The sequence below is a fragment of the Takifugu rubripes genome, chromosome 9 (assembly GCF_901000725.2).
Source record: "Takifugu rubripes chromosome 9, fTakRub1.2, whole genome shotgun sequence".
Taxonomy (NCBI): Eukaryota; Metazoa; Chordata; class Actinopteri; order Tetraodontiformes; family Tetraodontidae; genus Takifugu; species Takifugu rubripes.
The window spans coordinates 957138-984521 of NC_042293.1; the positions used below are offsets into that span (position 1 = coordinate 957138).

Genomic DNA, 27384 nt, shown 5'->3' on the forward strand with positions numbered 1-27384 from the left:
CTTGGAGTCATAATGTTGCTTTAAAAAACAGAAATGTTGAACAAAGAGCGTAATTTAAAGTGTTGTAACAGTTGTTTGCGCGAGTTCATGCAAAGTAGAGACATTATAGTTCGAAAAAGAGGATTTCTTTTACTCGTGAGCTTTTCCCCACGGGAGATAAATAAATAAATCGATTAATAAAAGCCTAACCCAAAATGGGTAAAGAAATGTTTTTTTTAAAAAACGATCGAAGGTTAAAAGTTAAACAGCTCGAGAGACAAACCACATTTGACCACTAGGGGGAGGTATTGCACAAGCGAAAGGCAAACGTACTTTAGATTAATCAATACATTCTCAAAACTAGAATTCTGCTATGTAGGCCAACACCTATATATTTATACATATACAAATATATGATTCTAGCTTTTGGACCGTGACAATAATTTCGCAAAATTAAATTTGTTGTTAGAACGTTGTAGCGAAAGTGCTGCTGGTGTTACGTTGCCACTGTCGGCTGAAGTCAGCTGACAGACCCAAACAGGAAGTGCTACCGTCCGCTGCAGGAGGCGACACATTCATTCAATCCTGGGTAATTCTTTATACCATTATCATATTATAGATTCTTTTAAGAAAGTAAATGCCAGCAGAGTAGTAGCAGCTGATTGCAGGTATTTTATTTGTAGCTTCGCCTCCGCGTTGGTAGCGTCAATGCTAGTTGACACGACGTTTGGTGTTTCAAAATAGAATTATTAGTTATTGTTGCAATAACACGTGTTTTGCTCCGTTTTGCTAGTACATCAGCCATAGATCGTGTGTACAATGCATGACGTTTTCTCTCAATTTGAGGCATACAAATGATGATGTAGCGGAAAACAAGTCTCATCTCCTCCTCTTGCTAGAACCATGAAGAAGAGCAAATGCAAAACAAGCAGTTCATCCGAGAAGGAGTTTGTGTTTGAATTCAAGGCAGGGAAACACAACTGTGTCCTCAAAGTGCCTCTACAGTTCCCTGCTCAAGAGAACATCAATGATCTGCACGGACGCCTCATGCTGCTGCACAAAATACCCTGTTACATAGAAAACGGTGAGACGTCGGACGAGAAGGCTTTAACACCCGTCATACATGCATGTTTTGCATAATTTTAGCTTCTACTAGAGGTCAGGTTATTTAACTTACTTTAATCTGTGGGGAGAAAACCCTTATAACAATTGTGTTGCAGCTTTAGACTCGCTGAATTCCTGAGATAACAAGAAAAATAAATGGTACCGTGATTATGGATATAATGTGGATAGTGCTGGACCCTCAATCTACTCTGTATCTTTATTGACTGGATCTGTCTCTCTGTGTGTTCACCCTCTCTTCGTGGCAGAACTGAAATCTGCTCTTTCCGACTTCATCGACCGGGAGACGACGCTGGATTATGACAGAGAAGCGGAGCAGGCCCTGCAGAGACTCACGATGGGAGATGTAGACGTCAACCAGCTCACCGATGCCTGGGCCAGGTCCTACGTGGAGGTAAAGCATATGAGTGTGTTTTGGTAAATGCTAATAAACCTCCATATTCTTTACTAGGTACAACAGCAAACTGTGAGATAAAAAAGGCAAGGGTGCATTCATTTCCCAGCAAGACATAATGTGTGTTCATCTATATCCCTGTTGTAATTTAACAGGGGAACATTATCCTGCCGTTTGGGGTTTTTTTCCATTAATATACTGAGATTTTGTCAGCTCCTGTCCGCGATGCTTAGGGGAAAATTCTCACTTAAGTTTGTTGTTATTTTTCTCCTTGCCTGGTTTATGTTGGGCGTCTCCACGCAACATCCGTGGGAGGGCAAAAAGGAAACGCCGCGTTATGAAGGAACAGAAAAGATCTGTATTTGGGCAAATTCGATTTGCCATCTGGTTCTGACAGTTGTCGGTGTTGATGCCGCCTAGCTGGCCACGTCTCGAGTTTTAATTGCATTCTGTACTTGCACATAATTTGGCTGGCTGGAAAATTGCGAGCCTCGAAAACCGATGTTAATATGAGGATGAGTGTGGGAACATCGAGCCCTGACTCGCGTGTCGAGCTTGCAAGCATTTCAAAAAGAATATTAATGATAATTACTAAAAAGTTACTGTAAACTTCCAGAAGTATGATTTGCTCCATAATAGACTCACAATTCTGTGTTAATTTATGCTTTTGGTGGCACAGTGGTGCAGGTGGAAGCAAGAAGCCTCCCAGTTTGAATCCCCGAGGGGGCTTTTCTGTGAGTTTCCCCGCTAAGGATAACGTGCATTTGTGGGACGGGTGAATGGTTGCCTGTTCAGGGCGTCCGCCAAGGCTCGCCGTGTCAGAGCCCTGTATAAATAGAGAAGCTTTAGATTCAGATCGATGCAGGTTCTACGCTTCTAACCACGCTTGGTCCACGTCAGCTGCCACTGCTTATTGAGCAACACGTTCAAAATGTCCTGACGGTGCGTTTTACCTTCCTCTTTTGTTGTCGCCTCCCCAGAATGTTGCTGATTTAATGCTGACATCACGTCTTATTTGTCATGCTCTTTCACAGTTTGCACCCACGCGTAATCCTTGAGGAGCGGACAGGAAAATGACGTGTCGCTCACATTTACTCCCTTTTTTGTGTGTGTTTTCCCCTGTCTTCAGTTTTACGAGGAAGAATATTTAACCTGTTTTCCTGCTGAAAGTTTGTTTTTCACTATTGCAAAGTGACGCACTACTCCATTGATTTTGGCACCTTTCAGGCTCAACTGGAGCGGTTTGAGTTATAGATCCACTTCCTTCAGTTCCTCCGGGAGTCACGTCATTAATAAACAGCCCATTCAGTTAGCAGACACGCTAACACGCCTGCCCATATGTTCCCTCATCACTTTATTGTCAGCTGCCAATTCCAAACATGTGTTTTCTCAGACTACGCTGGAGCACGCCCGGCCCGAAGAGCCCAGCTGGGATGAGGACTTTGCCGACGTCTACCACGAGTTAATCCACTCCCCTGCCTCGGATACCCTCCTCAATCTGGAGCACAACTACTTTGTAAGCATCTCCGAGCTCATCAGCGAGAGGGACATGGAGATCAAGAAGCTGCAGGAGAGGTTGGTGTGAAATGTTGCGGCTTCTGTTTCTTTTAACCCTGCTAATTTTGATGCTCCTATCCTGGTAATGTTTTAATTAAATTCAGGCTGTACAGAGAACAAACTGTGGCATAACTTTGCAGGTAAAACTCTTCCTGTTGTTTTCCTCCAAAAACAGAAATAAAAACCTACCCAAGAGGTCTTTAAAAAAATGACCTTGACATTAAACACGTCGTGGCCTTCTATTTGTTATTCCTGTCTTGTAATTCTCCATCAGGCCAATCACACTGATGGACCTTCATCTCTCTGACAGGCAAACCAGCGAGATGGACAAGGTGATGCACGAGCTGGGCAACACGTTGTCTGACCAGGATGTGAACGCGGTGGCCTCGCAGCATTTTGATGCACAGCAGGTAGCAGAAGAAGCTGTTACATCACGCGGAGTTCGAGCTGCATATTGAATGAATGTGTCCAGATATGCCACAGCCAGTCTGTGGTCACACTGTGAGGACTAAAAAGAATGCGTCACATTGGAGTTGCTCAGTCCTGGAGTTCACTCTCATTGCTCAGGTGTTGGAGAACAAGTGGGCCAGTGAGCTGAAGCAAGTGACCGAGATTCAGAAGCAGGAATATCAGGAGTGGGTCGTCAAGCTGCACCAGGATCTGCAGAAATCCACCAACAGCAGCAAAATTAAGTGAGTCAGTGGGTAAATACGGACAAAATTGTCACTTTGACTCGGCTCCAAATGGATCTCCAGCAGTTCCCGGGCAACACTGGCTGCATTTACATGGCAGATGCTCAATTTGACTGATCCTCAGCCTTGTTGCTTTAGTCACGACTAACATCTTCAGGCTAAAATGTCTAGCAGAGCTAAACAGTAATGAAGCCCTGAAGTTCTCTGCACAGACTGATTATTCCATCAGAACAGTAATGGCCTCCAGGACCTGCATGCTAACTACTTTTCAGACAGCGTGACCACCGTTGGAGGGACATTTCTGGATAAATGTCATATTCCTGCCCGGTGTGGGTGGATGTTGCAGACTAAATTGTGCTCTCCGTTATCTCCTGCCTGAGAAGTGATGCTGAAATGTATTTTCTGCTTCTTGGATTGATTTCCAGTGAGGAGATTATGGTGCAGTCGGGCCAGCTGTCAGAACTTACGGATTCTGGCTCCAGGGTGTTTGAGGAGCAGCCTTTGTTGGAGGAGAGTTTCACCATACATCTAGGTGCATCATGTGAATCGAATGTCTTCAGCGGGTCTTTGGTTTCTTGTTAAAACTAAATATCTTTGACCAGGGGCGCAACTGAAGACGATGCACAACCTGCGGCTCGTCCGGGCAGACGTGCTGGACTTCTGTAAGCACCGGCGCCACGGGAGCAGCGGAACGAAGCTGAGGCGTCTGCAGACGGCCCTCTCCCTCTACTCCTCCTCGCTTTGTGGCCTGGTGCTGTTGGTGGACAACAGAGTCAACTCCTACAGCGGCATCAAGAGAGGTCCGGAGAGATTTTAGCCGTTCCCCCGTCCGTTTCCCGCGTGGTTCAAATCAAATCAAATCAAATCAGTCTTTATTTACATAGCGTCTTATACAGTCCAAACTGTTTCAAGGCGCTTTCCAGAATCCCAGGGCCTGACCCCAGGGAAGCAACAGTGGCAAGGAAAAACTCCCCTTTAACAGGAAGAAACCTGGAGCAGGACCAGGCTCATGTAGGGGGACCCTCCTGCTGGTGGGGGGGGTGGAGAGGAGAGGAGAGGAGAAGGAGGGGAGGGGCGGGGAGAGGAGAGGAGAGGAGGAGGGGAGGGAGGAGAGGAGAGGGAGGGGAGAGGAGAGGGGAGGAGAGGAGAGGGAGGAGGAGAGAAGAGGGGAGAGGAGAGGGGAGGAGAGGAGAGGGAGGAGGAGAGAAGAGGGGAGAGGAGAGGAGAGGGAGAGGGGAGGAGGAGAGGGAGGAGGGGAGGAGAGGAGAGGGAGAGGAGAGGAGAGGGAGGAGGAGAGGGGAGGAGAGGAGAGGAGAGGAGAAGGAGGGGAGGGGCGGGGAGAGGAGAGGAGGAGGGGAGGGAGGAGAGGAGAGGGAGGGGAGGAGAGGAGAGGGAGGAGGAGAGAAGAGGGGAGAGGAGAGGGAGGAGAGGAGAGGGAGGAGGAGAGAAGAGGGGAGAGGAGAGGGAGAGGGAGGAGGAGAGGGGAGGAGAGGAGGGGAGAGGGAGAGGAGAGGAGAGGGGAGGGGAGAGAGGAGAGGAGAGGGAGGAGGAGAGGAGGGGAGAGGAGAGGAGAGGGAGGAGGAGAGGAGAGGAGGGGAGAGGAGAGGAGAGGAGAGGAGGGGAGAGGGGCTTCGAACAAAGCTCACAGTTACAGATTTGCCATCCGTTCTCGCAGACTTTGCGACTGTGGCGAAGGAGTGCACAGACTTCCATTTTCTCTGCCTGGAGGAGCAGCTGGAGGAGGTGCAGCAGGTGTTGCTCTACGCCAGAGCTCAGCGGAGCAGCAAGCACAAAGAGCAACCTGGTGAGACTTCTGCTATCAGCTCCCCATCACACTCAGACTCTTCAGATCCAGAAACCCCTCCTCCTGTGTTGACCTCTCGTTTCCTTCCAGAGATTTCAAGGAACGGAGGTGATGATAAGAGCAAAGCGCTGGAACGAAACCCGTCCAACATCTCGCCAGGTAGCGGTAACTGAAGATGCAGTGCGTAACGTCGCCGTCGCTTCAACCTGCGTTTTTTTCTTTCTTTTCGCGAAAGGTGAGTTTTACGTCTCGCGGCACTCGAACCTGTCGGAGGTCCACGTCGTCTTCCACCTGTGCGTGGACGATAACGTGCGTTCGGGGAACATCACGGCGAGGGATCCCGCCATCATGGGCTTGAGAAACATCCTGAAGGTCTGCTGCACCCACGACGTCACCACCATCACCGTTCCCCTGCTGCTGGTCCACGACATGTCAGAGGTGAGGACCAGAGCGCACGTGCGCCCCCCCACAGAGGCCTGCTGACCTGTTCATAAGACTGTTCATTTACTTTTGACTTAAACAAATGATATTTCAATCTCACTAAACCGGAAAATAACAGAAATAATATCTCATAATTTGGTAGAATGCAATAGCTACCTAAAAAAGAAAAAATCCTGATAGTTATTCAGACTAAATCCAAACTAATAACAGCATAAATCTTTAGAAATGTAAGAGATCCACCATCAAGGCTACAAATGTTAAACCCTCATAGCTCTGCTAACAGCTGCAGGATCTTTCGGCGTGTTTTTGGAGAAAAAGAAAGTCCCCTCACAAGTTTCTGTCATGTTAACCGATGTTAACCGTGCTTGTTTACGTGCCGCTGAGGCCCGGCCTGTGGGAACGGGGAGTTGTGTTTACCCAGCGCTTCTCTACCGAGAGGAGGTCGAGAGCTTTTAATGACTGGTCTGTAAATCTGGACTCTCGCTTGATTCCATAATTGCAGGACTGGGAGCTGATTAAACCCCGAGTGCACCCGTGCCACGGCATGTCTGATCAGAAATTCTGTGTTTACGTAACCAAGAGGACTCTTTTGAAGCCATGGAAACCAGATGAGCTTTAATTGACAGCTTCTGGTGTCGCATCAAAACATTGGGCCTGTTTGTGCAGGCCCGTTCTTGTGCTTCCACCTTTTGGGTGAGAAGGTTTCCTGCTTGGCTCAACGTTGCGTTCGCGGCCTGCTGTACCGGCTCGTGCACTTTAGCCATATCTGACATAAGGGAGACACTCTCCCCTTTGATGGTTTGTAGGAACAGAAGCCAGAGTGGTTCCCCAAACCTCTCCAGGCCTCTCTTCTCTCCCTGTCCACCAGTTTTGTCCAGTAGGTGTCGATCACAGGCGGAACTATAAACCTCAACAACCGCCGTCTCCTTAAAACCTGTTTTGTGTTGATTAGAAGAGCGAGTTTGTCCTCAATAGCTGCCGCAGGAACGCTCATTTGCAGTTGCCTCTGTGCACGTTGGCCTTTGCATTCCACCTGTGTCACTCTGCCTTTCCGCAGCCATTCCGACGCGTTGAGTCCCGTTATTTTTAGTTTGGCGGCGCATATTTTGAAGGTGCCAAACGCATCACTCTGTTTTCTGGCCTGCGTGCAGGAGATGACCATTCCGTGGTGTCTGAAGAGGGCCGAGCTGGTCTTCAAATGTGTCAAAGGTAAAACGGCTGATTTCGCGCTGAAAAAATCGAATTGAGCTGTTGTGTTATTGCTTTTGTCACACTGTGCACGTGAATCGAACCGATATTTAACGCTAAACAACGCCTGACGGACGCGTAATCCTCATTATGGCTGATATAAACCAGGCTGACTCCATGTTGTTATCTAACCGCTCGATTCTTGGGCTCGTTCTCTTATCTGGAAGAGCTTCTTATCACCGAAGCAGCTTGTTATTAATTTCTTTGCTATTGAAGTCGTCCTGGTTTTTTTTAATTGTCATAAATCACGTCGTCTCTGGGGATGAAATGTGGGTGAAAGTATAATTTCTTCATGTGGGGTGGAAAAGGCTTCTTGGGTTTAAAGAGTCTGTTTTGTTTCCAGGTTTTATGATGGAAATGGCCTCATGGGATGGAGGCATATCACGGACGGTTCAGTTTCTGGTGCCAAAGGTGAGAGCACAATGTCCTGACTGTGTCTTGTCTTGTTTCTTTTTTTTATTTACTCAGCCTAGACTCAATTGCCCTTTAAGTAATCGCTTGCCAGCAAATCTGTGTTAACTCTGCATATCCAGTGTGTACACAGCCTGACAAAAGACACACCTGCCTCTCCGGCAAACACGTTTCAGCGCAGACAAAGAGAGGCAGCAGCCATAAAAGCCTGGATTACACCTCTTTACCCCGTCCCACTAATGTTTACGCTGCTCTGCCAAAGGCTAAGCCGTAGCGCTCGCTAAGATGCGGCCGGAGAGTAGAAAAGTGCACGTTCCCAGATCTAAACGCATCTTTCTGTCCCGTCGGGTGGCAACTTGAGGCGCGAGCCGCTCTATTTTGGGGTGAATTTGGATGTGGTGTTTACCTTCAGCGCGGGTGGCTTGTTAGGGAGGCAGCGGCGCCCACGGCGGCGTCCCCTGCTGACAGCGTGAGATGACAGACCCAGTAGCAACAAAGGAGCCCGTGCACGCGCTTCCTGTCGACCGCATTCTCAGACGCCATTTAAAATAACTCGTCTTTCTTTCTGGACCTCAGAGAGATGCGGCAGCTAAATATACTCCCTGACTTTGCGTGCACGCTCAAATGCCGCGCACGTGGCTTTGTTTCTGCGTTCCCACTTGATGTTCGCGGCGCTGAGAATGACACATTACTGTTCCCCCAGGAGAGAGATGTCAAAGCAAAGGCCAGCATAGAGGACCGTTAACACCGTTCTACACACACCGCAGCCACATACATTTGCTTGGGCACAGATTCAGCTGGCTTTATGTTACGGCCACTGCCGCATCCTGTAGGTTGAAATGTGTTTATTGTTGTTCTTCGTTATCAGTTTATTTAGCGGCTGCATCAACCGGAGCCTCGTCCTCTCCTTAACCGTGACTCCTTTGTCTCTTGTGTTGGCAGAGCATCTCGGAGGAAATGTTCTACCAGCTGAGCAACATGTTGCCTCAGATCTTCCGCGTGTCCTCCACCCTGACCCTCACGTCGAAGCACTGACGGAGCGGCACGGACGGAGCGGCACGGACGGAGCGGCACCACCACCAACAAAACTGTGTCACATTTCAATTTTTGCCTTTTTTAAGGCCCGATTCAGTTATTTCCAACATCTACCAATTCAATGGGGACCAATGATTAATACACTTCCAGTAGATGCTAAAAGAGTTTTAAATACTCTCAAAGGTGCACAGCTTTGCTGTAAATGCCTTTTCCTGCAATGGGGCCGGAGACCGTGGCTCCCCAACGCAGCTGCTGAAATGATCTTTTCATGCCTCCGGGGTGTGGTTTCTGGTGGTGACTTTTATGGCGCTGGGACGTCCACGGAGGAATTCCAGCTTTGTCCTTTAATGCAGCTCACGAAGAGTCGATGTGAGAACGGCATGACATCATCCGTGCAGGTCGTTTAATGTGAAAGCAATCTTAACTAACGACGCTACTGGCAGGTGTGACTCGGCAAATGCATTCACGCTTCACCCGTGCAGGATGATCGATTGTGGGACTATTAGCACTATTGCAGGGAGCTAACTTCTCATTTTGACGTGCGGCCAAACATCCTCTGATAAATGTTGTCAAAGTGGTTGTGAGAATAACAGTGAAGCCATGATGTGTTTAATGTCTGTAGGAATATCTAAAATTCAGTGGATGGCTTGTTCAGAGTGGGCTGACATAAACTTGGATGGTTTTGAACAACCTTCGTGGTTTAATGCTGCATTGCAGTGAGTGGTAGTGAGGACTGGCGTGCGTGTGCGTGCGTATGCGGCTCTGTCCGAACAGTCTAGCTCTGTAACAGCAGGGGGCGCTGTTTTGTAGACCAACCTGAAATGGGTCAACGTGAAGAGTTCGAGTTTTAACCGGTGGAAATAAATACACCTCGGCATAATTTCATCCTGAGCTCCACCTCTGGTCCAAGTTTTCTCAGCTGAACTCTGATTTCTGTGCCCGATAACATTCCTGTGTGAGAAATAAACCTAATCGGAATCACTGGAATTAGAAACTGATGCTTTTGGGAGCTTGTGGTGGATGTCACTATTAGAATAATTGCATGTCGTTACTGTCCAGTGTGATGTGATTCCAGGGACACCCACGTCAGCCCCTAATTTGAGTACCTGAGCCATGATCTCTGATATTACAGTATTAGGTTAACCTCAGTTTTTCCCAAAATAAACTACATATGGTGGGAACATATAGAATGGAAACCGTCGTGGAATGGTTTTACGTTGACCTCCACAGCTTTTTATATCACACCAGCCTGCTGAGAACCAACGGGCTCATAGGAAAATGATTTGCTTAGTGTTTGGCATTCTTGGGATTGGTCTCAGTGTTGCTGGAGTGTTAGATTTCATTGACTAAACAGTACTGCAGTACATTTATGCACCATCAGTAATACCTGTCACTAAAGTGAGTTTTCCCCTAAATTGAAAGGTCTAAATAATTCATTGCAGAAGGAATTCCTCAGCATTGGTCTGGTTTACATTAAATACTTGTTAAACTTTAAAGGATACCTCAAAAGAAAAGGAAAACTCCGTCTCTGTTTTTAAAAAAAAAAGACTTCAGCACTTTTATTTGATGTTATGTATCGTGTTTTTTAAAAATGAGGAAAACTTTTCAGAAGTGGGACAGAAGCAAGTGAAAAGCAGATTTAGGCAAAAAAATACTGTGGAAATATGTGAAGAAAATATTAAAACGGCAAAATCTGTCCATCTTCTATCGCCATCATCACACCGGAAATGAGGTTTTGCTAAAAAATAAATGAAACAAAGTGCTGTTTAACTTGGCCGTTTTAAGACAGAATGTGTAACAAAAAAAGACTATATAAGTTACCTTAGTCTTAATTAAAATGTAGTTTTGTTTTTTTTGTGAATTAATTTAGCTTTGGGTAAAGAATTGGTCCTTTAACGTTCCCATGACCGGAAGTTGTCGCCTCGGACGCCGGTAACTTGACGACTGGCGGCGTCTGCCTCCGCACCAGTTGAGCCAAAGCGGGGCGTTGCGAATCACTCGCATGGATTTTCTGGAGCTGCTGCGATCAAAAGGTGAAGTTTGCAAATTCTTTTCCTTTCAACATCGTCTCCGTTTCGCCGATGCGCCGTTTATCCGCACTCGTTTCTCGGGGCGCAGTTGAAACGCTCTCGCTCGCCGCGTCGGGTAAAAGTTATTCCCCGTGTTCGGTGGCGTTGCGCTGGCTTACGTGTCGGGGGGGAAACACCAGAGAACACCGGTAAACTTCCACCGAATCGCCCTTTTTGAAACCCCGTTCAGACGGAATTTAAAAAACCCCTTCGGGGTCGCGTTAAGATGGTTTGGCTGAAAGATTGGTGATAACCGGGGCTGCGCGTCAGGGGCAGCGCGCTGCTCTGGAAGTTTCCCTCCACCCCTCGGCGGTCGCTGCAGCTTCATCATCCCGGTCTCTGCGCTCGGATGCTGGGCCAAGTGCCGTGATGGCAATCGCTGGACCGGCTCACTGATCCACGTAAACCATCGTGTCGGGGAGCTTCTGGCTTCCCCCCCCCCGCTCCTGCTGACACTTGGGTTAATGGGGGAGGAGGCGCGTCGGGACACCCTGTTCGGAAACTTTGTCCCCGAGGTCTTTTACCCTCGACGCTTTGTGTTTTAAACACCGAAGCTTGGAGTAACATGAGAGCCGCTAATCCGGGATCTGCTGAGGCAGCTGTGAACAAGGTGGCTGGAAAATACCGGTTACTTGGGTTCCGACCGCAGATTTCGCCCTGCAGACATGAGCTGATCTGCCGGGAACCTTTTAGCACTTGCGGACCCCCAGATTGGAAGCGTGGCTCCAGGTGGATGGATCTTGTTCAGCGGGAACTGTTGAAGACGAGGAGCGAGTCACAGATCCAGAACTGTTGCCAAGAGAAGTTGGAAAGTGTCACTGCCTTTGTTGACCAGGCTGGTCCTAGCCGGGTCCAGGCTGGTCCTATCCTGGTCCTAGCTGGGTCTCGGACTGGTTCCATACTAGTTCTAGCTGGGTCTCGGACTGGTTTCAGACTAGTCCTAACCTCATCCTAGCCGGGTCCCAGACTAGTCCTAGCCTGGCCCTAGCCGGGTCCCAGACTAGTCCTAGCCTGGTCCTAGCTGGGTCCCAGACTGGTCCCAGACTAGTCCTAGCCTGATCCTAGCTGGGTCCCAGACTAGTCCTAGCCTGGTCCTAGCTGGGTCCCAGACTGGTCTAGCTGGGTCCCAGACTGGTCCCAGACTAGTCCTAGCCTGATCCTAGCTGGGTCCCAGATTAGTCCTAGCCTGGCCCTAGCCGGGTCCCAGACTAGTCCTAGCCTGGTCCTAGCTGGGTCCCAGACTGGTCCCAGACTAGTCCTAGCCTGATCCTAGCTGGGTCCCAGATTAGTCCTAGCCTGGGACCCAGCTAGGGGTCCCAGACTGGTCCCAAACTGGTCTTACTTTGATTCACAAAAACAATCATCATATTTCCAACTACAGTTTAAACCGAACACTACAAAAACGTACCAAAGTAATTTCTGAATTGCCAAATGCACCGCGTTCTGTGTAACTCTGAGCAGATTAGGTCATCGATGACAGATGAGCATCAATTATGGTCTGTAGTTGGATGGGGATGAACAAATCTCTCTGAAGAGCAGCAGCATTCTCCCTAAATTCCTGTTTACTTTCCTCATACCAGCCACGTCGACTATATTAAAGACTCTTCCACAAAGTTCTTTTGTAGCAAGCTGCATCCAAGAGTGGACAAAAGTCCTCCTTCCTCCTCCTCCTTCTTTGACTCGGACATGAAGATCCAAAGAAACGTTCCTTGACGTGAGTTCAAAAGGTCAAGTGGCCCTAACCCACGCCGGAGACCCTCATTGTCCCCATGACCGTGACTCTCCCATCACACAAAGGCTCCTTTCCTTTTTTAGTCCTTCTATGCTGCAAATAGACTTCAGCTTCCCAACTCAAGTCTAGTTCTCCCCAAATGTTCCCTCTTCCAATAAGTCTTGCGCAACATGGCGTCCTCCTGCGGTCATGCGAGCTCTTTGTGGTGTGCATGATTGTATCCTGATGATCACCGACTAGCATCTTAATGATTACACTATTTTAAAAGAGCTTCTCTGCACTTGTTCCGTGTGCCAGTTGCCCCAGGAGGGAGTTGCTGGTCCGCTCCTCAGCTCTGGAACAGCCTCCTCATCCAGGGGACTGTGGCTCCACCAGCTGCCTGTTCCCTTACTGCTTTCTGACAGTCTAATATAACCTCAAGCTGAGCGCAGGATAATCGCCCGCTGTCGAGGACACTGAGCTACTTAAGCAGACGGGAGGCTTTGCAGTTTTATCATGCACATGCACCTTTTTTTTTTCCCCTCCCAGTCGGTCGGTCGGCTTTTCCTCCCTATGTTTTATTTATTTACGGTCTTTATACAGAATTTTAAACAACTTGTTCTGTCTCTGTGGAGTTGTGGAGGCAGGTTGGGTTATTTGGTGTTGTTCTCTTCCTGCCCCCCCCCCCCCCTGCCCCTGCCCTGACAGGTCGCGGTTTAAACCCTCTAGCTGGAAGGGGTTTTTGGGTGTGGTGGTCCTTAAGCCGAATCCTCTTTAAAGGGTTACGAGCCGCTCGTATCGCTCTGGTATCATGACGTCCGCACAATGGTGGTCGTGGGCTTGGCTCTGAACGCGGGGACGACTCCCGTGGCGCTCCTCTCATGCTGACACATTTTGCTTTATGGACTCAACTCGAATTCGCCCGCCGATAATTGTAGATTTTAGCGAATTACAGGAAGCAGCAATTTCAGCAGGAAATCGAATGTTAATTGTATTTTTATTGACGGGATCCATCCTGCTGTCAAATCTCTGCGAGCGCTCCAGTTTAACCAGTTCTCTCTCTCTCAAATCACTGTGATGTGTTTTACAGTCTTTGGGCAATTATTGAGATCATTTGAGCCTCGTACGTTTACTGCTGAGGTAAATGAGGCCCTGCACTGCTAATTGGGTGAAAACACTGAGCTCATTTATTGGAACAGGAGGGGGGAAAGAAGTTGTCATGGTCAAATACATTCAGAGGAAAATAAATCTGTTTCTATCCTATATGCCGCCCCCCCCCCCCCCACGACAACGACAACTCCTAAGCAACGCAACACCTGCTCTTAGGCTGGGAAAATCTTGCAAGGACTAAAATAACATTAGCGGGACCACCATGATTCACTAGCAGCGAGGGAAAGTGCTGAATATTAAATGACCTGTCTGGTTTCTAGGTCTCTCATTGACTGGGAGGAGAGGGGGGCAATGCTAGTTTCCCAGCCCCCAGAGGGCTGCAGGGTCACAGTCCGAACGGTTCTCCCTGTAGTGGTGCTCTACCACCAGCTGGGCCGGGCCGAAGCTTTGCTCAAGGGCTCATATTGTGACACAGACTAAAGAAATGATGTCGGCTCCAGGAGCATGTGGGAATGCCGCCCCCGGACTAAATTATTCATCTTTCCCCTTGTTTTTCACATTATGGCCCAATTCTTAAACTGCGTTGGGAATTTTGCAAGTGACTTACCTTTTGATCCTGCTGAAACTTATTCGGCACTCGTGAAATAATTATTGTCTTTTTCTTCTTCTCCCCGCTGCATTCGTGGGGGTACCGCATGCTTTAATCTCTGCCACTTGCTTTGAAGGGCAATGTTGTCCACCGCCTACTGGGGGGGTGGCTTTCCAAGGACCGTGGTGTCCTTCCCCTCTTCTCAGGGCTGGGTGGAGCAGGAGGGGTAAATTTGCTGTAAGTGCTGCGAGAGGGTGGTAGAGACAGCGCGATGCGTCTGTGCCTCTGTTTTCTCCTGTGTCTGTGCAGGTACTCTGGCACAGATTCAGCTTTCCAGCTGCTTTTAGCTGCAGCTTGGCTTTGGATATTTCGGAACCTCTAAGGTCTCCATGCGTATTGTGCTTCTGTCGTTTAAGAAACGAAAAGAATTGATGGTTCTGTAGTTCTCCTTAAACATCGAGGAAGGAATGTGGTGGTTCAGGACTGGGCTCATTGTGTGCGTTCTGCACTTGCCCTACTTTTAATTCTGGTGTTTGTGTTGTTTTTCCGACACAAGATGCAGATTAAAGGAATTTGGGCTCCTTCTTGTCCTTTAGACCCTCTTTTCCAATGTATTACCTTGCGTCTGCCACAGAAGTCAGCTGCTGCTCTTTTTTATATCGGCTCCACTTATTTTTCAGCACAATTAAAAAGGCCACACTAGCGGAAGGAGAAAAGGTCACACTCGCACCTCATTAAAATGAGTTAGCTAAACTAGAAGTGGAGCCGGTACGACCGACATGTGGCGCAAAGGATGAGGGTTTAAATGGCGATTTGGGACCCTTTCCTGTTTGATCTTTTAACCAGTTTGGGCTTCAGGACCTCCTAAATTCTACGCATCACACACTACTGGGAATTTCTGGGTCACTTTGGTGTTTTAAAGGCTAAAACTCTCTCAGCAAATCCTCGTGCTCTCAAGGAAACAGCAAGATGTCTGAGAAACATCCGGGTATTGGGAGTAAAATGACCAGTGTTGTTTGGGAATGTTGGCTGGGAGAGCCGCCTCCTGGATATTGAATATTCACTTAAGTTTGCTCGTTTTTGAGGTTTGCTGGTAAAATGGCGAAATGTCACACCACGGCCTCTTTTTTGGGAAGCAACTGGAACGGGGTGCTGCTCGGTGTTTGAGCGAGTTCCTTTGATATACGAGCTGCTTTGTTCCCGCCGAAAGGATCAGGCTTCTAATTCACATCAGTATTTTTGCAAATGCTTTGATGCTGCTCGCGCCACTTCGGTGTTTCGATTGAACCGTGCGCCCACGGGATGCTGATCGCTGATCCAGATTTTATTTTGGTTGTAAAGTAAATCGCATATCGCCCAGTGTGTTTCGAACTCTTGCATATTTTACGTACTAGTGTATATAGAGTTGTGTTAGTTGTGTGAATATATGAAACTTGCTTGTTCTAGTCACTAAAAGCAGAGGGAGGACATTTCTCATCGGTACTGGTGGCATCATCATTTGCCTGACTGGCTGTTCTGCAAATGATTGAACTAAAGGTTCTCATTTTAAGCCATTAAACAGTCCAACACCAGATTTATCGTAACGCCGGTCAAATTAGCGGCGCTGCTTTAACGTGGAAGCAGGCGGGAGCAACACCTCAAGGACAAAGCAAACTTGAGCAAAGCGAGACGCGTTTGTGGACGTGTTTTGGCTGATTTCGTCTCGTATCCTGGGTTTAGAGGACATGATGATAAATGGAGAGAAGAACAATGTGGCGTTTACGTGCCTCTGTTGCGCGCCAGCTCATTTCTGGTGGAGCTGATGAGTGACATTTCTCCTTTTCCCGCAAGTCCCCGAGTAGCTTTTCTTAGTTTTGGGCGGTTGGTTTTAATTTAGGATGTGCACGGAAAGTAGCCGTTTGGCAAGCAGGAGTCACCCACCCCTGTTGGTAGTGCCGTTTTAGGTTGAGTTAAAGGTCCTGAGGGCTGATCGTGTGTATAAGGGAAGGTTTTGTCTTCCGTTTATACCGTCTGGTTTATGTTGCGATTGACTGAGGTGTTGGGGGAGCTGCTGCTCTCGCAACAGCTGGAAAAGAGGGCTGGACCTGTGGTGGTCCATCTGTCCTTCTGTCTGTCAGTGTTCTCCACCGCTGCATGAAATGCATCCATGCTGCTGGAATGTTTGCAGCTTTGGTCTTCTCTGGGTGTTTCTTTTTTTTTAGAAACAGCTGCATCAGCCCCCACAGTTTTATTTATTTGCTGTTATCCAACAATGTTCTGGAAAGAAATGTCTTTGGCCATATTTGCCTCACTAAATGGACCTTGGTGCTTGGTTCCAACGGCACAAATGGTGAAGACGCTCCTTTGAAACGATGACCTTGTGAAAGCCGAGGCTTTGTTAGTGAACGGGGGACAAAAAGACACAGCAAAGGTATTTGTGGCAGGAGAAAAAAACATCACAGCTTTATTGAGACTTCTGTTATTACGATATTAGTTATGCATCTGACTAGAGCAGCCACAACATAAATCTCACTAGGAGGTTGCAGACGTTAAGGCAGAGAACGCAGGAGGAGCCCTCGGCAATAATAATCGCTCTGCCCGTCCGTTCTGTTTTTCCTCCAAAGCATTTCCATAATTTGTGCATAAAAGGTGCATTTAGTGATAGCACCAGTTATGGCTCCATCTTCAGCCTTAAAGAATACCTTATAGCGAGCGTTTACCTTGCATGAATATGTAGCCCCCCCCCACCCACCCACTTGGTGACAGCCAAATTGATATTTGTGAAAATTCCTTCCTGCAAATTTGCCGTCAACGTTGCCACGCTTTGAAGAGTGCTTTTCAACAGGCGGGCTAGTCGACTGTCAGATTTACCGTTGATGTCCCGTTTTAGAATACGCAACGAGAGCTGGCACAGCAGGCGGCTGTGATGGGCGCAGAAGCCTGTTTGCCTCAGACTTGGAAAGACTTGAACCCCCACCCCTCAACCATTACACCTGAGTAGCTAATGAGGGGTTGGGGTGACGCTCCGTTTTCAGTGTAGCAGACAGAATTGACCTGTCATCTCGAAATAAAGGGTTTACCTTTCCAGGCTTCTGTGATATTAGGAACAAATAGGTATGTCTAGCTTGTGAAATGTGCATTTTCCTGCTCCGTAAAAGCGTCAGAACAATTCTAATTGGCTATTGTCGTTCATTTTTCGTTTTACAGGCACTAGCCTAAAGCTACGACACACAGCATAGATCACTCAGGATGTCTTGAGGCCGTATCTTTGTATTCCTGACTTTAAAATATGTCAACAGGAAGAGAGACCGCAAAGGATTTGGCGTGACCCTAATTGGAGGAGCTGTTGCTAGTTATTTGATGGCGCTGAGGGATTTGGCGGCCGATTCTCGCTGGGTTGATTCGTACGTTTCGTTGTTGTATTGTTTGATGGCGAAGCTGCTGCTGGAACGTGCCTCAGTCGGCCTTGTGTGCTTCCTTCTACATTCTGTTCCGACACTGGCGTCTCCCGAACAATGTTAACTGAATGCTTTTAACGCCACTTGCTCGACACTAATAAGCGCGTCTCTGTGTTTAAGCGCCGCCGTCACGTATTTCTTTAAAGGTTAATTTGCCGTCGAAGCACACAACGGGTGATTGATTCATGCCCTCCGCCGCGTGGGTGACATTTAGGCGTTATTGGGACCCAGCCGTTTAGGCGGGTCTATTTCTGACATGTTGTTTTAGTTTTCTTGGTTTATCAAAGCACAAGAGCGGTGGGTCGGAGCTCATTATGGACACTTTGTGTGGCTTTGGCCCACACTGAAGAGGGTTTGCAGAAAAGGCTACCGTGAAATGAAAACTTTATCTCACCCGGCGCTCTATATAAAGCACAAAGCAGGATTAGGTGATCCAAAGCTGGGTCTCGGTGAGCAACTGGACTTGATTGAGGTCAAGGAGAAGAGGAGAAATGTCTTCAAGAACCTGAACCGACGTGACCTGGAGGAATGACAACCCTCACAGAATTCCATTAAACAGAGTCATTTTCTGAGCAAGACAGACACGAGAAACTTAAGTGTAAGGTATTAAATTAATGGAGGGTTTTCACCTTCCCTGTGTCTCCAGGACTTACGCAACTCACTCTGGTTCTTGCCAATAATTAATTCAGGAGATAAAATCTTCTTCTGCGTTGTTGATAGATTATAGACATTGTTGTTATGATCAATAGTCCTGCAGAGTTTAGGAGATTTGGTCTGGAAAGGCTGGACCCTGAGGGCTGAAATCAAGCCCCCGCCATTATTTCTTTCCCCCTAAAGTGGGAATTTCAGGATTCTCCATTCCAAGCGGGCCGCTCCTGTTGCTGAGGGGACGGCAGCCGCTGCTTTAAGGGGAGAGTCCTTAAAGCCATCCGTAGGGTGATTACATTAGCCCACTGCTAACATTCACTCTGGGTTTAGATCCACCTCTTCTCTCTCCCCCTCCTGACTTTTATCTGATTAAAAGCTTCTCAGCTGGGCAGGTTGGAACGATGGATAATCACACTCTGGGTCCATGTGTGCCGCTGCCTGTGGACTCAAATTGGATTTTCCTGCCTGAGCTGGTGAACCGAGGGGAAGCGGACAAGAGTTTGAGCTTAACTGGCCTGTAGGAAGGGACGCAGCGAGAGGTGGGGAAGCTGCTCCTCCCCTGATAGGCCGTTAAACATGATACCGGGTCAGGGGGTAGCGTACAGAACTTTAAGGGAGTGGCCTCCGTGGGGCTGTTGAAGGATATCACTTCTTTGTTTTCTGACCACCTATTTTGCTCTTCTGATGCAACGCAGGAGAATCTCTACGCATTAAAAGTTTGTTTCCTATTCAGTTTATCTCTCGTGAAAGAAACTAGATAGATAGAAGGCAGCTGGGACCAAAGGAGAGTGACAGGATTCCTCCAGGGAGGGAGGGAAGGAGGAAGGGAGGGATGCTAAGGGGGGAGGACGTCCAAAGTAGCCCGATTTTTAAAAGAAAGAGTCTCCGAGTCGAAGCAGGTGGTCTAAAGTGCAGACATGCTGAAAGTGAGTGGATGGGCTAAATACTGCCGAGCAGCTGCTCAAACGCCGTAGCCGCCCGCTTTTTAGACACCTAATCTCTGCCAGAGGATTCTCTTGCCGGCTGGTGAGTATCGTTTTGTCAATTAACTCGAAACCTTTTGGCTCATTGTGTTATTCTGGGTTAGCGCACAGGCACTCATGCGCTCTTACCTCATCTCCTGTCCTTACGGGGCATTAATATCCCTCCTCATTGTCAGCTAACGGTTTGTGCAAGTCGCAGTGTAATTTGCTGCAGCTTTAGTGAGTCAATGATGAGTTGACTTTAAGCGTGCTTGCTGTTGCACGCACAGCAACGTGCGGCCGGAAAATCATCCCGGTGGGGGCTTATCCGGCACCCACGTGCCTCTCAAGATGTGGCTGCAGAAGCAGTGCGCAGTGGCCGGATTAAAATGCTGCCAAATTAATTTAGGTTGAATCAGGTTAAGCTGCGTCTACTGAGAGAAACGCAGCATCGATTCAGATTGCGTCATCGCGTATCTAAAGAACTTTAATTTAGCTATGCTAATGACACTGCTGTGCTTTGGAAATTTGCAGCAATTACTTTCTTTGATTCTACCTAATTTAAATGTCACCACTGTGACTATTGCCTAAATGTAAACGCACCAGATTACAACTTATTAGCGTTTGCATTGCTTACTATTAGCCCTTTCACGGTAACACAATAGGTTTTACGGGGGCTAAATGGTCGCGGTAAGCAGGGAGACCTGTTATCATTGACTCACAAGAGGGTACAAGGCTCAACTCCACTGCTTTGTGTTGTTCTGTTTGCATGGACCAGTGTGATAAGAGTCGTCCTCAGCTCCCCCTCTTACTCGTGTCCACGCAGCCCAATCCTCCCGCAGGGAATCGGGCTCGGAATCATTCTTCGGGAACTCTTCCTGCACATCTCGGCTCTCCATGATCATTTCTCTGCAACCGAAACTTGGATTCGGACCGAAACCGCTCCCGAAGAAGCCGATGCCGCCGGCCTCCCAGGAGCCGCAAACTGTTAATTTCTTGTCATCCTTTTGGTCCTGGAAACCCGAAGGGACGCGTTCAAAGCCTTTGTGCTAATTAGCTGCAGAGATGGAAAGAGCGCTTCACATTCTGGCGCCGCGAAAACGGCTTCAACCTATTGGGAGTTAAGACACGGTTATCCGTCCCGCTCGATTTAAGGTTTGTCCCTCGGTTTCTCACCTTTTGAATGTCATTGGACTCCTACTTGCAGGTGATAGCTTTGAAATGTTGGATTTTGTCACATGATTTGTGGTAAAGACAGGGGTCAAGGGTCACAGGGACGGCAGGCTTAAGATTGCAAGATGGGGGTGGGGTCAGCTTGGTCGGGGTCAGCTTTTAAGTGGACAGAGGGCACAAATCTAAGCTAATTTTAAAATGGTGCTTGGATTGTTGTGTAGTTTCCATTAGTGCTTTCTGACCAGAGAGAGAGCTGATTGGAGGGCGGCGTTTCGAGGACAATCCTCTGATTTATTGTGCGCGCTGTGGGCTGAATTTTAATGTAGCAGTGTAGAAATCTGGAAATTTAAAAGGCACAATGCCCATTTTGTCTTGCGCAAATGGAACTGGAGAAATGGGAATTAGTGTTTGAAGGCCTCTGATGCTGAATGTACGCCCGTCCTGGAGAAACTCGCTTTTTCCCCGACGTTATACGTGTGTTTTTGTCTCAGACTGTGGTAAAAGAACGAAGGACACAAATAGAATATACTGAAGATACAGAGGTGTCATTAAGCGTGTGGTGAAATGACTGTGTGGGTTGCCCGTGTCTATTATTTTCTCTCGCTCCACGCCACAAACGCGGCCCTGGCTAAAGAATAAAAACAGCCAGATGGATTTTTGGATTCGATAAACGCTTCTTCTCTGAACTATACTTTACCCATTTCCTGCTATTCCGAACATCTTTTTTCCGGTCTACCGGTCGTCTCCAGTTGCCCTCTCTTGACTTTGACTTGCATATACCTCCTGCGGTCACGACTAAAGCAGCCATTCAATTTAGAAAAAAAAGCCCGGAATCCATCTCGCTTTCGGGCAGAGATCCAAACAATCCGCGGCTGCTTGGCTGGACACATCAGATTTTTGTGTTCTTGCCACTGGGAGCCCTTCTGTTTTCTGTGAGAACATGTCCCACAGTGTCAGCTGGAGCTGCAATAGGAGGCTTTCACTCCCTTTAATGCCTTTATCTTCCTGAGTGTTGCTCGTGGGCAGACGTGTCAATAAAGGCTTTCTAAGAATTCAGGTCAGGGATGAAACCAAAGCTGAAGGTTGAGGAGGGATAAGCAGGCGGGGAGAAGGTGGCGGGAGGGGCGCCAACGCATACACATGCCGGAGAATATGCTGGCGGGGGGGTGGGGGGTGGGGGGCTGTCGTGGCCAGACAGGTCAGAGGCCAAAGTCTGGTCCAACGATGGCGTCTCTCAGTGTGGTCCGAAGTTGGGGTGGGTGGGAAGCGCTGCCCTCAAGCCCCGCTCCATCCGGCCTGCTCACGCTGTGGCTTTATTCTTAAAGACTGTGGAGATTCAGGAATGATGAGGACATTTCGTTTACATTGATGGTTCCGAGAGTCTTTTAGAGAGGCCTGATGGACCCGCTGACCATCGGGTTCGAAACCCTGGGTACATTTTTTTTTTTAAAACGGCCAGTTTGGGTCTGAAACCGGTCCTCTGGATGCTTCAGAAAAGTCCCCGAGAGTCCGTTGGCCTTCTGACATTTTTGTCTGGACGCCATCTAAATATGTCGGACGGGGGGGGGGACAAATTCCTGAAACTCGCCAGCGATGGTGGTGGATGCGATGGTGACATCCATTTTGTTTGCAGGGAAAGAACAGATGGGCAGTTCTGGCAGAGAAATGTGGCACCAACTGCAAATATAGCACCTTGTTGTTCCCGCGTTAGCGGCCGTTCCGACTGTTCTCGCTCGGTCTCCCTGCTTTAAAAGCACGCACGCCTCCTCGCCGCATCACGACGGGGATGCTGAACGCGCTAAATTTTCCCTTCCAACGCCGAGGACGGGTGCGAAAGGTTGACAAAGAACGTCGACGGCTTGAATATTTCACATGGTTCTTCGGCCGACTCGCGTCTCCTGTGTGACCTTGGCTCTTCCCGCCACCCTGAACTCTTTGGGCAGGAGCGGTGAGGAAATATCATTCCCCGATTCCCGTCACTTGTGCCGTACATGCGTCTGAAGATGATGTCATGAGGAAGCCTCGATATTGAAATTCTCCCCTCATCCAGGGGGAGGACGATGTCGCGGGTCCGTAATTCCGCAGTCGTTCAAGTCAAACATGTCGAAGGAGGATTTTTGATAGGGTTGCTTGATCAAGGCAGGCACGGGGACGCTTTTGTCCCCTTTTCTTTCATCTCTCAGGTAGGAGAAGCACACGGCGCGAGTCGTCCCATCAAGGTGTCTTTGTTCTGCTTTTCCTTTCATTTCTGATTGAGTTCTTCTCTTCCCCCCCCCCCTCAGATCTGCCATGCTGAAAAGAGAATGAATCCTCCGGGTCATCTGAGCCATCAACACATCTCCAGTGCTGTCTCTCACCTACGGGCCCCTCGTCCCACTGGGGCGCCATCTGCCTCCTCGCACTCCCCCCTTCCTTATCCCCCTCCCTGCCCCCAGTAGAGCGTTACCAGAGAGGAGGGAAGGCGAGTCAGCCTGTAAATATGCTTGGATGGAGGTCTCAGTGGCGCCTCGTCCTGCTGAACTCCCTGACCTGTGGCCTGGAGATCTGCGCAGCAGCTGGGATCACGTACGTGCCCCCACTCCTGCTGGAGGCTGGGATGGAGGAGCGCTATATGACCATGGTTCTAGGTAAAGACTCAGGTGGCCGCCGAGCTCCGTACGGGTGTAAACGTGCTTCTGCCTCATATCGCTCATCTCCTGCCGCCTCATTTCCTTAACCGTCTGAATGACTTCAGCGGGGTGGGGAGGACGTCCTGGTCTCATCAGCCCAAGAAACCATCGCCTCTAATTGGAAATGTAGTTTTTGACTCCGGCTGATCGGAATATTCCTTTGTTATTTTTTTTGTTCACTTCACTCGGCCTGTTTTTCATCTTAAAGCAACCAAAGAGAAGGTGATTTTATTAGTGTGTAACTGATTAACAGGAAGCTTTGCATGCCATAAAGACGTCGGTGGAGCAGAGATAAGGGGCCCAGTCAGCTGTTGCTTTATGAAGGCGCTAATTTAAAGGCAGCGAGAGGGTCAACAGCGACGCAGTCGCAGAAAACGTCTCGAACTTCTCTTTTTCTCTGAGTGCTCTTGATCAGATGAGGTTTGCAAATTACACCTCCTGAAAAACACTAAAAAAACGATCTCGATTCTGGAGAGTAAACAGCTGATTCAGCTGATTAAAGGTGCCGCTGTGACGATCTAAGAATATCCCCGGGAGTTCCTTTAATGCTTACTAAACACATTTTTTGGGAAAGAGTAGCAGTAAAACGGGCGCCGCGCGTCCTTTTCACACGTTGGCTGTCAGCATCACGCGTCTATTTCCGACCTCAACGGCGCCCAATTTCCCCTTTTACCGTTCACACGGAACTTCGGTGCGTCTCCACTCAAATTACCCTTGAAAAAAAACGTCCCCGAAGCTTTCGCAGGTTAAATAAATGACCGACTCCTGGAAATACTGATAGAAAAGCGGCAGACGCGATGAGTGACCCATCAATAATAAGCCCACTCCTCTAAAGTACTGAACAGCACCAGAGCAGAACCGCTTCTGCTCATCTGCCTCTGCAACAGCCGCTTGTGCTATGAGGGAAAATGATTTCATTGTTGGGGCTCCTCCCAAACTGGCTGCACCGTAAGCCAATCTGGAAATGGGACTCAACCTAATGCTCTTCTCCCCCTGTAACCCAGTGCCAGGGTGGTGTTCCAATGGAAATAGATATTGCATCTCAGGAGGGTTAAAACTAATTTCCCCCCAGCAACAGCATCAGGTTCTCATAAGCTTTCTACTTTATCTAATGGCCATTTGTTGGCTGCTGCATCCTGCAGTTGTTACTTTTGTCCCGTTTCTTCCCCGTGAGGGGGGACGCCGCCGAGGGCTTCATTACCGCCACTATATTTAATTGCGTATTTAAATGGCGGCCTGATATGTAAATGTGTTGTTATGTTTACAGTCACAGGCGGTGTGTGAGGGGAGATGTTGCTGGGGGGGGTGTTGGAGTTGATCTGGGGATAATTGTGACGGGCCTCCATGGCTAAAACCTTCCTCTTTGAAAAAGCTTATTGTTACTAATTCTGTAGTTCCAGTTATTATCATAGACAGACAAATTATTATGCTTAGGGGGTCGTCACATCTTAGCTGTGCTGTTATAGGCCGAGGCTGCCGGGGTCCAGAAACATGATCACCTGACAGGCCTCTGTCACCCCACTGGGTCATGGTCTCCTCTCCTCTCCTCTCCTCTCCTCTCCTCTCCTCTCCTCTCCTCTCCTCTTCCCCCTCCTTCTTCCTCTCCTCTCCTCTGATTGTATAAGACGCTATATAAATAAAGATTGATTGATTGATTGATGTCCTCGGGGCGTTTACCTGACGTGTCCCTGGTTCTGTTCACAGGTATCGGTCCGGTGCTCGGCCTCCTGTTCATCCCTCTCATTGGCTCAGCCAGTGACGACTGTAACAGCAGTTATGGCAGACGACGTCCGTTTATCTGGCTGCTGTCGTTGGGAGTGCTTCTGGCGCTGCTCATTATTCCTCACGCTGACGTCCTGGCGGCTCGGTCTGCCTGGGGTGGCCCAACGGTCCAGGTATGGGGGCGAAAAGCCCGAAGGAGACGAGACGAGGCGAGGCGAGTCGGCGGTTCTGAACTCTGTGTCGCTGCTCTCTAGGTGGGCTTCCTGGTCCTTGGAGTGGTGCTACTGGACTTTTGTGGACAGGTGTGCTTCACCCCGCTGGAGGCGCTCCTGTCGGACCTGCACCGGGACGAAGACGACTGCAGCCAAGCGTTTGCCATGTTCTCCTTCATGATCAGCTTGGGGGGCTGCGTGGGCTACTTGCTGCCGACGCTGGACTGGAGCCACAGCCTGCTCTCCGTCTACCTGGGGGGCCAGGCCGAGTGCCTCTTCACCATTCTCATCCTCATCTTCATCTCCAGCGTCCTCATCACCATGAAGGTGTCCGAGGAGCCTTTGTGCGGCGGCGCCGGCGCCGGCCTGGCGGGGCCGTCGGCCTCCCTGGAGCTGGGCCCCGGAGCGCTGGATGGCAGCCAGTGCGGCGGCCCGCGCTCCTGCTGCTACCTGCCCCGCTGCAAACTGAGGCTTCTGAAGTTGGGCCCCCTCCTGTGTCTGCTGAGAACGTGCTGGTCCATGACGCCGGCCATCTACAGGAGCTACTGCCACGTGCCGCAGGTGATGCGGCAGCTGTGCGTGGCGCAGCTCTGCAGCTGGATGGCCGTCATGTCTTTCATGCTTTTCTACACGGACTTTGTGGGGGAGGTCCTGTACGAGGGGGTTCCCAGCGCCGTACCAGGCAGCGTGCCCAGGCAGAGGTACGAGGAAGGTCAGTTCTTCGCCACCGAAACGCTCAATGTGGGGGTTCTTATCTCGGAAGAGTTCTGGAATTGCATAGATGCTTCATACCGAGAGGAGAAATGCAACAGAACAGTAAAGACGGGTCTAATCTGTAACCGCCTGCGTGAAGGTTAATCACGTTCTACTTTTTGAAAATGTGTGTTTTTTTGATACTAATCTCTGCACGATAGCAGAAATCCATCACCTGCAGCGATAAAGCGACGTCTCCTTCCGCTATGGCGAGGTCGCTGAAGGCCGTCCTCGTCTTCCCGTCTGTTGGCAGCTCCCGCAGCTGATGTATGGAGGACGTAAAGCTGCAGTCTGTCAGACAGGCGGCTCCTGTGAAACGTCGTTGGGGATGCGGGGCCGCGTCGGCGTAGCAACCACTTTCTGCTCCATATTGATCTGACTGGGCTGATAAATGTGGCTACAATTCAGCTTTCAGGGAAGGGCACAAACAATTTATTCGGGGAGTGCGCGGCGAGCCGGCAGCGAGATATTTACCCTCTTCCACCCAGCTGAGTTTTATGGAATTTCGCCGTTTATTAATATCGTTGCTGCGATATGTAGCACAGTGACTTTCCTGAAACAATATTATTGCAGTGTTTCTCCCCCCTAACTTCAAAATCCATAACAATTGGATTTGGTTCAGGGCTTCAGCCGTCGTAACACTAATCAATCCTGGTTTTTGGGCCAATATCCAACAGGAAATGACTGCAGATATGCAGATGTTCTGGGGTAGCACAGCTGGTTGAGACGCTTGTTCCTGTCCCACTTGCAGGCATTCGGATGGGCAGCCTGGGCTTGTTCCTCCAGTGCGCCACCTCCACCTTCTTCTCTCTGGTCATGAGTCGCCTGGTCCGCCATTTTGGCTCGCGGTGGGTCTACCTGAGCAGCATGGCCAGCTTCACGGCGTCCACGTCGGTCATCTGCCTGTCGGAGAGCGTGGTGCTGATCACCGTCATGGCGGCGCTCACCGGCTACGCCTACGCCACGCTGCAGACGCTGCCCTACACGCTCACCTGTCACTACCACAAAGAGAGAGAGGTGAGGACCGGGTTTCTGGCGCGGCGCTGTGTCACTTCACGCCCTGACGTCGACGCCTTCTCTCATTCCAGGTGTTCATGGCAAAAAAGAAAGCCAAAAGCATCAAGAAAAAGGGCGCCGCCAAGCGGGATTCTGTGTATTTGTCTGCGGTGGAGGAGAAAAGTGAACACGCCTATAAAACGGGGAGTCTGTTTGGGACAGAACCGGCCCACCCGGATGGCTACGAGTTCTACAGTCAGAACGGCGTCGTCCACGCCTGCGATGGCGGCGACCAGGAGGAGCCCGAGACGCCGTTCGAGAAGCGCGGCGTGGGCTTGGACTTTGCCATCCTGGACAGCACCTTCCTCCTCTCTCAGGTCTTCCCCACCCTCCTCATGGGCACAGTTGTCCAGCTCGCACAGTCCGTCACCGCCTACATCGCCTTCTCCGCCATTTTCGGCGCCGTCGCCATTTACCTGGCCAGTCAAATCGTCTTCGACCAAAAGGACCTAAAAAGTTGAAACTCGGGCCTCGATGGGTTCTTTTGTTCAGGTTCTGTTGGGGGGGGGAGGATTCAACAGTGCACTATTTCTCCACTGCCTTGTGCTAAACTCCTGTGTGTGTGTGTGTGTGTGTGTGTGCGCGCGCGC

The 27384-nt window shown here is 49.3% G+C and overlaps 2 protein-coding genes and 1 long non-coding RNA gene across 6 annotated transcripts; 2 read left to right on the forward strand and 1 right to left on the reverse strand.

The window, feature by feature from the left end:
* The first annotated feature begins 499 nt into the window (after window positions 1-499).
* Window positions 500-9666, forward strand: ferry3 (FERRY endosomal RAB5 effector complex subunit 3). 2 transcript variants are annotated; one of them, XM_003966995.3, is made up of 14 exons: window positions 500-568; window positions 879-1063; window positions 1350-1495; window positions 2889-3070; window positions 3363-3462; window positions 3620-3744; window positions 4170-4276; window positions 4347-4544; window positions 5420-5548; window positions 5639-5707; window positions 5784-5986; window positions 7141-7198; window positions 7581-7648; window positions 8591-9666. In XM_003966995.3, the coding sequence occupies exons 2-14, from the start codon at window positions 883-885 to the stop codon at window positions 8681-8683; spliced, it is 1659 nt and encodes a 552-aa protein (XP_003967044.1). In that variant the 5' UTR covers window positions 500-568; window positions 879-882; the 3' UTR covers window positions 8684-9666. The 2 variants fall into 2 exon arrangements, with proteins under 2 accessions (XP_003967044.1, XP_029697353.1); XM_029841493.1 differs by lacking the exon at window positions 500-568 and adding an exon at window positions 625-647 and having other exon boundaries at window positions 8591-8728.
* Window positions 9667-10220: 554 nt separating this feature from the next.
* LOC115250983 (uncharacterized) lies at window positions 10221-10630 on the reverse strand. The gene is made up of 2 exons (XR_003889512.1): window positions 10505-10630; window positions 10221-10421 (listed from the first exon to the last, which is right to left on the reverse strand). It is a non-coding gene; the product is annotated as an uncharacterized lncRNA (long non-coding RNA).
* On the forward strand, window positions 10625-27361 carry LOC101068607 (solute carrier family 45 member 3). 3 transcript variants are annotated; one of them, XM_011606832.2, is made up of 6 exons: window positions 10625-10716; window positions 22665-23009; window positions 24756-24946; window positions 25028-25697; window positions 26490-26755; window positions 26827-27361. In XM_011606832.2, exons 2-6 carry the CDS (start codon window positions 22862-22864, stop codon window positions 27253-27255), a joined length of 1704 nt encoding a protein of 567 aa, XP_011605134.2. In that variant the 5' UTR covers window positions 10625-10716; window positions 22665-22861; the 3' UTR covers window positions 27256-27361. The 3 variants fall into 3 exon arrangements, with proteins under 3 accessions (XP_011605134.2, XP_011605135.2, XP_029697352.1); XM_011606833.2 differs by lacking the exon at window positions 10625-10716 and adding an exon at window positions 16915-19273 and having other exon boundaries at window positions 26827-27255; XM_029841492.1 differs by lacking the exon at window positions 10625-10716 and adding an exon at window positions 21588-22565 and having other exon boundaries at window positions 26827-27255.
* The last annotated feature ends 23 nt before the right edge of the window (window positions 27362-27384 follow it).

What these genes read in the sequence shown, in the direction of transcription:
- ferry3 (XM_003966995.3), top strand. Translation starts at nt 883, where the DNA reads ATGAAGAAGAGCAAATGCAAAACAAGCAGTTCATCCGAGAAGGAGTTT. An exon ending in GGTCTTCAAATGTGTCAAAG is followed by an intron (nt 7,199 to 7,580) that starts GTAAAACGGCTG and finishes TTTTGTTTCCAG; the next exon opens with GTTTTATGATGGAAATGGCC. An exon ending in TTCAGTTTCTGGTGCCAAAG is followed by an intron (nt 7,649 to 8,590) that starts GTGAGAGCACAA and finishes TTGTGTTGGCAG; the next exon opens with AGCATCTCGGAGGAAATGTT.
- LOC101068607 (XM_011606832.2), top strand. Translation starts at nt 22,862, where the DNA reads ATGCTTGGATGGAGGTCTCAGTGGCGCCTCGTCCTGCTGAACTCCCTG. An exon ending in CAGGCAGAGGTACGAGGAAG is followed by an intron (nt 25,698 to 26,489) that starts GTCAGTTCTTCG and finishes TCCCACTTGCAG; the next exon opens with GCATTCGGATGGGCAGCCTG. An exon ending in ACTACCACAAAGAGAGAGAG is followed by an intron (nt 26,756 to 26,826) that starts GTGAGGACCGGG and finishes CTCTCATTCCAG; the next exon opens with GTGTTCATGGCAAAAAAGAA.